The sequence below is a fragment of the Acanthisitta chloris genome, unplaced genomic scaffold, assembly GCF_000695815.1.
Source record: "Acanthisitta chloris isolate BGI_N310 unplaced genomic scaffold, ASM69581v1 scaffold27490, whole genome shotgun sequence".
NCBI classification, from domain to species: domain Eukaryota; kingdom Metazoa; phylum Chordata; class Aves; order Passeriformes; family Acanthisittidae; genus Acanthisitta; species Acanthisitta chloris.
Window position 1 is genome coordinate 78,203 of NW_008653757.1, and position 12,397 is coordinate 90,599.

The window sequence follows — 12,397 nt, forward strand, 5'->3', positions numbered from 1 at the left end:
AGGGAAAATGGCCCAAATTTAAGCTTTAGTCATTCATATTGGATGGCAGAGAAATCTTTTTAGCTGGAACGATACTGCAGCACTGGAATAGGTTACCTACAGCATCTGCAAAATCCCTGTCCTTGAAGATTTTCAGTAAAGTGCTTTACAAACCATACTTGACCAGGTCTGAGTGTTGGTCCCAGTTAGTGCAGGAGATCAGATGCAACCGTCCAGTTATTCTCTAGATGAGTTTAGATGGATCCATTTACCCATTTTGTCCATGCTGGTCCCCCAGACATTGTTGCCTTTTACTGGTGCTGCTTCAAAAATTCAAGGACATTGCTAATGGTCTGCTGCATGTCATTACTGTGAGGAGTAAATCTGGCAAACCTCACGTACCATGACCTGTATCTGATATATTCTGCCTCTCAGCAAAGATACTTCCAAACATAAGAAACATACAACTGTAGAGTTCTTTCACAAGAAAATAATGGCAGACTAAAGCATGAGCAATACCTGAAGTTCAATAATCTGGCACATATTTACTGGGAATGTCAGCCTCTATTTGTCTCTCCCTCTTGTTATGACAGCAGCATCACATGCAGTGCTACAGTGAGAGACAAATTCTATCCTCACCATGACAGAAAAAAGAGGCCGACAGGGGAGCTAAGTTTGTCTCTGTGGCTGGCACAGGCTGGGCAGGGACAGTTTCTGCAGAGCATGGTGAGAACCCTGATGGCACAGCTCTCCCCAGACCCAGCCTGGTGTAACACTGAGGTTGTACCTGAACTGTGCAGCCACCTGCTACCTGAGATCTATCTAGTGATCTGAGGAATAAAGAAAGAAAAAAAAAAAAAGAGCAAAAAAAGAGCAGCTGTGTGTAGTTGCATCAGAGTTGCTTCACCACCTATAAGCTACAAGAAAAAGCCTTGCTGAGCAAACATGGTCACATATCTGGAGCCTTCTAGTTTAAAAAGTGGAATCAGAAGTTCAGTTAAGTGTTTCAGTGAAATTTCTGGCCTCTCACTAGAAACATAAGTGTCACTGGTGACATATTTATCTGCCATACTATGTGCTATAACAACATATGCTCATAAACATTCCTTTTTACAGTTCTCAGCTGGTGCATAATTGCTTGTGTCTTGTTCATGGTATGGCAGCAGGACTGCTTGTTAGTGAAGCTAACCATGACCAAAGAATGTATATCCTGCACTCTATCAGCTGAATGCCATGTGCAGTTAGATGCAGAGTGCAAAGTCAGTTGCAGCTGATTTTGAATCCAAACTACTAGTTCTTGAAGCATTAGCCTGGGTTACTCACTTGAACTGAAAATGTTCTTCCACAGCCTCATCTCCATACATTATGGAGCAACACATCACCAGCTAAAAGATACAAACATCCTTGAAGTCAAAGTGCCCATATTGGCAACAATACTGATGGAGTATATGTACAAGAAAGATGAGGCAATGAACTCTACTAATAGACATTTCACTCTGCTTTAATATACCACTGTCTTTGGCACCAGGAAAGTTAATTATCTTTATTATTTTCTTGATCATTATATTCAGTGCAATCATTTTTTTCCTGCAATGGATTCCTGCAATGGAATTTCATTTTCTCCTACTTAAGCCTTTTTTAATGGTTAAACAAGTGTGTGGTGTAATGCATAGGGTGACTTGGCAAGATTCAATGAGTTCTAGAAATAGGAAGTTTTAATAATTATTTATAGTACAGAGTATACAACATCTCATGAAATACATGTATTGCTGTTATATCAGTTAATTAGGATCAAAATTTCTGCCAAGACCTACAGTTAGCAGCACTGCAGTGTACAGTGAAGAGTGGGAGTATTTTATTTTTTTTTGACTTATGAAGGAAGATTCATTACTGTGAGGCTAAACATGTGGTAGAGCAGCTCACAGCTCTTTTGGGTCTGATTGCCACTTTGATGCTTGGCACATCAGAGTTTCCAGCAAGCTCTGATACAACATCCTAGGATTAGACCCTCGATTTCTTTAGGGGATCATATACTTCAGATGGTAGGACAGCATCTTTTCATCAAAAAGCTACAAAGGAAAAAAACAGCACACAGCAGAGTAGTTTAGCTTCCTATAAATCCTGGTCACCTACAGGAGTGACACTGCCCTCTGATTTGAAGCTTGGCTTCCAATAGTCCTCACAGAGTTCAACCAAAGACTTTTACTTTCAGTCACATAGAGACTCTCAGTATTTCCAAACTGCCCAGTGCATTTCCCAGAGCAACAAATCTTCAGTTGAGAAATTCTGATGCAACTGAACAGGAGGCTGGCACTTCCTAGACAAATCTAACCTTCATGCTAACAAACATCAGGAAGCACTACTAGGGTATTACTCTTTCCTTCACATGCATTTACCATTAATATTCGCCCAGCTGAAATTTGAAAGTTTTTGGGAAGGAGACCTCATCTTTCATTGTGTGCATACTATATTACACTGCACAAGGCAGTTTCCTCCTCCGTTAAACATGGTATCTAAGAACATCCCTAGAATACAAATGTACATCTAAGCTTAACTCCACTGTTATAACATCCGGCAAACACCCTGGAAAATGCTGCCCCTTAGAGCAATACAGTCAACTCCCTTGGTACATCGGAGAGACATGAAATAGAGAACAAATGCCATTCTGTTGACTTGCCTTGACACAAGGGCATGCTTGCCTTTCCATATGCAAGGTACTCAATATGCAATATAAAGAGGTACTCACATTCCATAAAATAGGGGCCAGGTTCAATTCGCCATACAATCTGTCCTTTTTGCGTGCCAGTCACTCCCCGGTTCTTGGAATCCCAAAAATTGGCTGGAGAGTTCTCATCTGAAAGAGGGAAGAAAAGCAAATAATTTCAGCAAGCAGTATTTATAGTAATAGCTTTCATGTTTTCCTGTTTCAAGAGGTCCAGACAGAAAAAAATTATTTGCACTAAATAAATAAATAAATAAATAAATAAATAAAACTAACAGACAGAAGATAAATGGCTTCTCTTTCACAGCTGATAGATCAATTTATGCAGAGTGAGCAGACATAAACACAGCCAAAGTAAATATATGGTTTCCTGTACGAGGTGACCTGCCAAGGTACACTATTAAATTCCAAAACTTCCCTAACTCAACAGAGAGGCCATTGGGAGTGTATAGCTGACTGAAACTTCATCACAGTTACCACACCATTTTATACACCAGGCCTGCTCTATGAGGTGAAAATCTAGCACTCATTCCCTACCTAGGAAGCACAGAATTCTTATTAGACGTATCAAGTTAGAAACCCAAAGCACAGAACTATCACTGAGTAAGCCAGAGCTAGGAATGAGAGACTGGGCAAAACCCGTTGAAAAGAGTACAGAGAAGCACACTGTATCTGCAGAGCAGCTTAGCAACAGCAGCATCTTCCCCTCTCAAATTAAGATTTTTGTCCTCACAGTAACAAACACAGGCCTTAGGACCTGTTTTATTCGTCAGCCTGTATTCAGACTCTCAGAATGCCTATGAATTAAAGAAAACTAGAGTGAGAAGCTGTTTCAAAGAGCACAGAGGTTAGTTATGATGACACAGAGGAAGCTGACATAAATCCAACCTAACTCTTTCACACAGGAAGTTCTGTGCAAGTTATGCATCGTCACATTTCACCAGTGCATTTTGGCGTCTGTTTCTTAACTAGACCATTACACCTGTGACCTCAATACAACATCCTAATTCTTTCCAGTGGTACTGGATATTCTTTGGTCTTAATTTAAAAAAAAATCCTGTTTTATTATAAACATTTGAGTGCATAATGAAATTTTTTAATTACTTCACTCTGAAGCCTATTGTGGCTTTGTTCATGAAGCTCCTATCCATTCAGGCACATTCCTTTGTACTTTGGTAGGAACTCCCACATAAGATTACAGAACTGTCACCCACATTTACAAATCCATATGCTATTTATGAAAGAATAATAAACAATGCAGCTTTCTTACTTTTATCTTAAAAACCAAGCTTACACTAAAGCTTCTCTTTCCCCTTTTCATTCTGACTGCTCATCTCAGTGTACACACAGTAACTCCACTGAGTCACGGTTCGTGCAGTCTGTGCATCACGGCCCACCAAACTGACCACAGAGCATTACCAGACACATGCTGGACTTCTGCAGTTGCTCAACAGTAACTTACACATTCTGCCCACAACCTCGGAGAGCTCTGGAGAGGCAAGAAGTGGCCATGGCAAGCTAGTGGCATTTTCATGCCCCCAGGCATGAGTGACTGTGAGAATTTTTAGACAGTTGTAGTCTGAACAACTCAGTATCATGATAAGTCCAGATTAGATTTTATCCTTATCTTGTTTAACATATCAAGGAACTCTGAAGCACTGAAATATGCCTTTAATAGTAAGATATCCAGCATTAAGGCACAAATAACTGTTCTTCGTTTTTTAAAATCAGTAGCTAAGTAAAGTCAATGGCAATTTTTACAGGGATATTAGCGAGCATCAGTAAAGGTCCTCCATGAACTAAGTCTTGTATTCTGCACTGGTAGTCACAAGAATGCAGACCACTTTCTTTCACCTTATTTAATAACATCCAACATTTACAAAAGTGCCTGGATTTTCAGCCCTTTCGTGAAAGAACACATTCCTTTGCAGTAATGAAGACTAAATCGCTGATACTCTGCCCACAGGCACACTGCCACTGCAACAGAAGGTGGTGGAGACAGAGGGACAGAAAATGCTGACAGACCACTGCCTGTCAGCAATCAACTCAAATTACAGAATTTATTTTGGCCAGCTTTGATTTTCTTCTGAAACAGATGGGGTTTTTTCTACTTTTATGATATTATTCACATAATGCATAAGAAAAAATAACTTGAAAGCTCAGTTCATGGATTTTAAAAGAAAAAGAAACTGAACAGGAAAAAAAACAATCCCACATAGCATGAAAACATTAAAGTACATAATACTGACAAAATTTACTTATCAACACTGCAATAAAAAAGTTAAATAGTGATAGGCTCAGTAATATTCAGCTGTGCAAAAAAATAGAAGAGTCTGAGAGCACAAAAAGCAACATTAGAATTATCACTGCCTCGTTTCTCTCTTCCCCAAAACATACATATGTATGTATGTGTGTATACACGCACTATATATACGTATATGCACATATATGGCATAGGGAACTTCAATTCTAAGTAGTTCTATTCCCCTTTTAGCACATAATTGTTGCTGTTTGTGAAACTGGTGGCTGTTCCAGAATCTGGGCCAAAGACTAGATAAAAATATCCCTTCCCAGAACATAAAATATGCAACAAAATACTGTCTTACTGCATCAGTATCTTGTCCAGTGAGTCTATGCTTCTGAAAGAAATAAAACAAAGCAAGACGCACAGTAACTTTCTATCTTCAGTATTTCTTAGACATAAAATATTACAGAGTGTAAACCACTTCTCAGAGCTGCAACCCCTGTACAAATCAGCCTATGTGAGATATGTTCTACAACAGAAAGTGTGTAGTAATAGATGTATCACTCTGTGGAACTTCACATTGTCTAGTGCTCCTTGAAATCACCATAAAGCAAATGTGTTCTGAAGAATAATGGGTTTTTTATCTAACTGCTAAGCAACCAGGCATTGAGAACTGAACTCATTTTTTTCCTGGGTTCAGGCTTCACCATCATTACATCACCCCTGGAGGTGAGTTAGACACCACAGCATCTGTAATACCCACAGCTTGAGCCCTCCATGTCAGCACTGTAGTTCTCCACCTGTGTCCACAGCTCTGCCCTGATGTGACAGTGAATAGGCTGCAGCTCCCTCTGGCACGTGTCAATGCCATGCAGCTACGTTACATGCAAAGCAATAAAGGAGTACTGGATAGATGAATGAACTGGGCAATGGAAGAAGAAGGCATCCTTTCTATAGAATTAGTTTGGAATAATAAAATCATGCCCATAAAAAGAGTAAGAACCATAAGAAGTTCCAGTATGCCCATGCCTTCTCTGTGCTGGGAGTCCAGAACTGGGCACAGCACTCAGATAGAGTAGAATACTGAGTAGAAGGAGAGGACCACCTCCCTCAACCTGCTGGCTAAGGTTCTTCCTAATGCATCTGAGGATGCCAGCGGGTGACCTGGGCACACTGTTGGCTCTTGCTCAACCTGTTGTCCTCCAAGACCTCCAGGTCTCTTTCTGTGAAGCTGATTTCCACAGTCAGGCCCCAGCCCATCCCGGCGTTATTCCTGTTTGCTCATTTCTCCAGCCTGTCTGAATGGCAGCACAACCACCTGTTTTATCAAGTGCTACTCCCAGTTTAGCACGAGAATGTTACAGGAGTGTTCAAAGGCATGCTAAGCCAGTATCAGGGGTCAGGAGGCTTTTGAGGAGTTCACATTTTGTTCTTTCTGTCTTAGGAAAATGGATAAACTATCTGAAATCCACCATCTCACAGAGTCATCTTTGCATCATCTTGCATTGTTTAAAGCAACAAATACATAAATAAAGAAGATACAGTCTTTTATAAGACAGATAAACAGGAACTGCCACTGATTAATATCTGAAACAAGCCTTAGAGTTGCAGGGCACAGACTGGTCATATGCAAACCAACACTCATTTTTTGGTCCCAGTTTCTGTGGACGGCAGTGTTAGGTTACATGATAAAAGGCTTGCACCGTGAATATAAACATTTTTTATTCTTCAAAATAACAAAATGTTACTGAAGTCACAAATTCTTGGTGTGGAAACATCACAGATTGCTTACTTCATAGGATAAAAGTTCCCTATAGCAATCTACGAGGTTCAAACTTTTGCATATTGATCTCTTTTCTGTAACACGTTTATAAAGATGCTCATGTGCAGAGCTCAGAGAGGTGATGTTAACAGATTCTGATTGTCAGTGAATGGCTTTAATTATAGACAACTTCACCATTTTCATCTTTCACTACCATATATGGGTATTCTAACTCACAGCTCTTGAAAAATCCGTGCAGCTCAGCTCAGAAAAGATCAATCACATTGGTAACACCATGGTATCCCTGCATAATTCTGTTATCCTCATTTAGGATTTATATCCTAATCTCTGTTAATTCCTGTCTGGAAGATGCTTTACACAAGATCTTTAAAGTGCTGGTATTGTTTAGTCTTAATTTAAAATCTTAAATCCAGATTGTCAAAATGCTGACTTCTTTAGCATTTTAGGTGACTTTCAGTAAATTCCTGGGCACTGAAGCTGATGCATGCGGTGCAGCCAGTTATTAAGAGGGGTGTTTGTACTCAGCCCGGGGAAGCTGTTAAAGCGTCGATCTAATGTTATTTCTCTTGTCAGGTGTTCTCTCACAGTGTGTATCAGCAGAGCTGGGAGCTTGGGAGATAGCAAGGCTATGTCTAGTTTTGTCTCAAGCTGAGATTCATGGCCCTGTCATCAGTTTCTCTCATAAACATACTATCAAGAATGCTCATCCTCTACCTATTTTACTCCATCATTTCACTTAGTCTTTAGAAGTAACAGGTTTGGAGTTAATCTGCATCAGAGGATATTTCTGAACTTAGTTTTTAGCTAACCCTCAGGAGATCTCTAAGATGGCTTTTCCAACGAAAAACCCACCTGATTTACATGGATTTTACTGCATTACTTCCAAAAGCTCAATCCCAATGCCAGTAACTGCACTCTGCTTTTTGGTGTGAGCACAGACGTCCAAGCAGTAAAACAGACTGTCACCAGAAATGTAAGACTAGTAAGACCATTCCAAACAGTACTTCATATGGATTTTGAGCAACTGACTGGGACTCTGTAACACTGAATTTGTGCACTATTGTCACTTTGGCAACCTCTAATACTTTTAATTCTAGAAATACTAAAAATAGAAGTCCAAATCATTAAAGCAGTAGCACAGTGTTTACCGAACTAATGAATTAAATAAATTTCTTCCTTATGTCCGAAACATGCTGAAAAGCAATTGAAAACTGCATCATGACACATTTTAAGGAGAAGATAAATTTCATCACCTGAGGCCTCATTCCTTTTCTGGAAAGGCAGTAATTAACAATTTCAATGCAGAGTTTCCTCTGTTAGCAATTATTATAATAAATCACATTATCTCAACCCATTTAAAACACACTACTTATCAGTTAGCACTGTGCAAACAAATCTTAACCCACTACACCAGAGCTTGTGTTCTGTGACTTTCAGAATCTCCCACCTCAGTCTGTGAGCAGCTCACAGGTTATCTGGGGGAACCAAAGGAAAGAGCACCAGTGTATGTAGTACACCACTGAAATTAAAGGTCCACACTTGGTTGCACCTTCTAGCCTTACCTGGCCATTCCAAAGGATGTCTGTGGATCCTAAACTGCATTCCTCCATCAGAGCCCAGCTAACAAACTGAAGAATAAAAGCCAGTAACGCTTTACAGGATGGATACCGAAAACAGCATCCTTGTTCCCAATCACGAACGGTGCTTCCTACAGAAGTTGCCTTCTGGACCCAGCCTGTGCAGCTCAGGTTTGGAGGCTTTAGCTCTGTATTAGCACTGTTGCATAATCTCAGCTCCACGAGGTGCGTCTGTCCTCTCCCTTCCTCTTGTGATTTGAAGGAAAGGGTTTCAGAAGGATGTTCTCAAACTCCACGGCACTTTCTAGCAGTTACACACCATCGTCTGCCTCTTCTCCTTTAATCAAGGTTTTATCTGGGTTCAAACAGCCCGTGTTAAAACACGTAAAGCGTTCTGTCTTTCAAGCTCAGCTATTTGCAGCCACTCCCCTCCAAAGGGTACAGGATGCTGAAGCCCCATCCTCCCTCCACTTCCTTCCTTGCCTGGGCCATGGGAGGATTCCAAGCGGCCGCAGCATGGGGCAGGCTGATGCAAACAGGAGGATGGTTAAATCCTAGAAGTGACGGCACAGCAGCCACAGCAACGAGCACAGCGGGAGCCCACTGGAAGGGCTGCCTTTTGTTTACACGGCACTGCGCTCTCCCGCATGACTTCCCCACAAATCCAGTCACTTCAGACAAGACAAGGCTGCTCCGTGACATTTGCCTGGGAGGGAGCTGCCTCTAACCCAGGATAACTCTGCACAGGGCACTCCTGAGCAGCAGGATAAGCAGGTGGCAGACAGCTTCTGTTACTGCTTCTCCCCTTGTAGGTTGGTAAATGTCATCTCGGTGTAGGGGCTTGGACAAGGTTCTGCTCTGCCAGATGCTCTGACTGCCCACAGGCCTCTGGTGGATGCTGTCAGCTGACCTACAGCTTCAACTTTCAGCAAGGACCCAAACTATGCCAAAGCAGACCCACTAGTGCTAGAACAAAAAGGGTACTTAGAGGTATCTCTGCAATCTGGTCCATGGTCTGCAGATCGAGTCTTTCACAGCACACATTTCAGGAAATTGCACAGGAGCACTAGGTTCAAGCTCCCAAAGAAAATCTTGGGTTTGCTAGTAATACTCAGACATAAAAAAAAACACAGGGAAAAAAACCCAACCCTTCACCACTTACAGAAGTATCTGTTCTTACCGAGTTTGAAGATTTTCTAAAAAATGCTTCCAGTCAAAGAAATTAAGATGGACTTGTTGCTGATGAAGAACTGAAAGCTACAGTATTGCTTTAGGTTTGCACAAGCACCTCTAGGAATTTTATTTTCAAAGGACAGAAGGGGAAAGAACACCAGAACTGGACTACTGTAAGAGAAATTTAACACACTGCTGTGTAATAAATGGCTGGAAACTGTTCCCCATTGAATGCCAACACAGCAACCCCCAAAAAAGGTTGAGAACAAAATTCTGGGACAGACTTAAAAGTTACCTAAGCAGCTTCTAGATCCTACTACATGCTATCACAGATCTCTCTACTCTTCAGAAAACTGCGGAAAAACGGAAAGGTAATGAAAACATAAGACACAAATCTTCAGCTGAGAAAAGCAAGAGCAGAAAATGAAGAGGCAGAGATGCTCTTACAGCCTCACATAGCAGAGAAGCAGCTATTGAAGCTCTTCCTGAAGGTAATAATGCACTTCCAGAGGGTGTAGGACAACACTCTGAACCCAACCTGGACACACCTTCTGGTGCCAAAGTCCTGCTATGTTAGCAGCAAAGGATCATCACCATCTAGAATCAGATAATATCGTGCTAGGTCAAAAAAGCAAAGAGGTGTTTGTTCCTCACTGCGCAGTAGCAATTTGTTCTATTGCACAACTAAAATTAAGGTTCACATACCTCCACTTACTGCCCCTGAGCTGTGGGCAAGAAGTGGAAAGACTGCACTCACATTCCCTTGTGTGCCCCCTTTGACCTCCTATATACCACAAGTATTATGTTGCTGACTTTTACTGCACTCTATTACCTTACACAGCAAGAGCAATGATTAATTTTTCTACCTGTGACTGACAGGATGGCCAGGAATAACACTAACTTCTCTATCACTTCACTCCTACTTCAGCTGCAGAAGCAGAGCAAAGATAGAAGCCATATCATACACCCCACCCAAACACTAAACCATGAAATACTTCTTGCTAGTGAAGCTTAAATGGATAGAATGGGAAAATCCTTGCTCTCATTTTCATACACAGCCTTTATTCTGACACTGGCCATAACATAGACTCCTTCCTTCTTTTTCAAGAATTATATTGCTAAATTTTGTTTCCTTTTCTGTGTACACTAAACGCTTCAGCGTGGGTATCAGAGCATCTCCATATGCCCTCACACAATGTGGTATTTCAAGGCACAGCAGCAGCTCAAAGGATTAGTTAACCAGAATGCAGGACACAAAGATATTGCAAAAAAACTGCAGATATATGACACAGTACAATGGCAGGAATAAAGTGGAATTCCACTTCTCTGCATTCAAAGTAAAGACATCATTGAAATTCAAAGCATTCAAAGACAAAAATAAATCCTTTCACCCATCTCACTGGCAGAAATTCAAAAGCGTAACAAGAGGAAGGAAATGACCTCAAGCTTAACCTCTTTCCTGAAAATCTTATTAATCCTTCTCCATAAAATGATGTGCACTTCATTCCTATCTACACCTCAGGTTCCACACATGTGCCAGCCCCACAGCACAAGTGCTCTGTGAGTCACCTCCCAGCTGCCCTGGCTCACCTGGAAACCAGATCCCACCAACACACATACACAATGCTTGGCTGTTTCTGCAACACTCTACAAAAGACCAGCTACTGCAAGAAAGACAGAATGTTAGACAAAAAAACTAAGCTCGAGAACTACACTGAATAAATTCTGGCAGATGCTACTGCACATGCCCTTAGACATAAAGACTATTAGATACTTAATCATACTGCAGAAAACTCCCAACATCTTTGCAAGATGCTAGTAAATCACCTACCTTTTAGTTCACTGAGGTCCAGCTGGCTGTATGTGGGGGTAAATATGGCATGGGGGATGCTTCCACCTCCTCCTGAAGGAAGCAACACACAGCTGAGGCAAAAGCTGCACTACGTCTCATGTCAACTCACAATCATCTCAGATACTGATGCTTTGGGGAAAGTGATGTCTGCAGACGATGGAGACAGCCAAAGCAGTGGCCACCAGGCAGTGAAGAGTTTGGAAAATCAGATTTAGGTCACCAATGACTACTGAAGTTGGACTACACCTATAATCTAACATACTACACTAACTCTGGTTAACTCTGGCTGTTACATTATAAAGACTAAAGGATGGGAGGATAGCAAAGATGCAAGTAATACACTAAGGAAAAGAGTCTGTCTCTCTTCTGTAGCATCATGATTCTGTGATTCTGTGATCATTTCTGTTTTTAGAAAAGCACTTCACTGCGCCTCACACCTTGTTAAAACTCCAAGACAAACCCAGCTTCACAATCATTCCTTCTCAATATGCTCCTCTCTGATATCTAGTTCCCCACTATATCCCCAAACACATCCCAGCAATCTTGTATCCTAAAGGTGATTATCTCCTGCTTTTAACTGTAGCAAGTCCAAGAAAAAAGAAAAAACACCCAAAACCCCCACCCTGTGTGCACCAATCTCCTGAAGGGTGTTATTCTGGGACAGGACTGTTTAGCCTATTCTAGAAACACAAGCCATTTTTTCCTAATTAACTGTAAAAGGTTATTTTGGGGGCAAATATTGTCAGAGCTAAATTTAAAAAAATAAAAAAGGCAAAAAAAAAAAAAGCAAAAATAAATCTGTATCTAAGCTTTTCTGTGCCATATTTAATCTGCCAGTCTAAGTTTATTGTGGAATGTTTTCCATCATTTTCCTTCTCAACTGCAGCCTTATATGGTGTCAGATAAGCACTTGTTTGCTGGCAGCACACAAGCTGCTGAGCTTGCTTTAGCTGCACGCAGAAGAGGATTGCAGCTCCCAAGGATAAAGGCCATGCACTTTTATCTGTGGCCACATTCCCATCGCGAGGCTTTGCCAGAAAAACTAGAAAATACAACAAAAGTATTA

The 12,397-nt window shown here is 41.1% G+C and overlaps 1 protein-coding gene across 1 annotated transcript in view; it reads right to left on the minus strand.

The window, feature by feature from the left end:
- HECW2 (HECT, C2 and WW domain containing E3 ubiquitin protein ligase 2) overlaps window positions 1-11,382 on the minus strand; it is a gene marked incomplete at its 5' end in the record, with an annotated part of 76,429 nt that extends 65,047 nt beyond the window's left edge. The window contains 2 exons of the mRNA XM_009082374.1: window positions 2,726-2,833; window positions 11,311-11,382. Coding sequence (XP_009080622.1) covers window positions 2,726-2,833; window positions 11,311-11,382 — 180 coding nt within the window. The remainder of the gene's footprint in view (window positions 1-2,725; window positions 2,834-11,310) is intronic.
- Window positions 11,383-12,397: the final 1,015 nt, after the last annotated feature.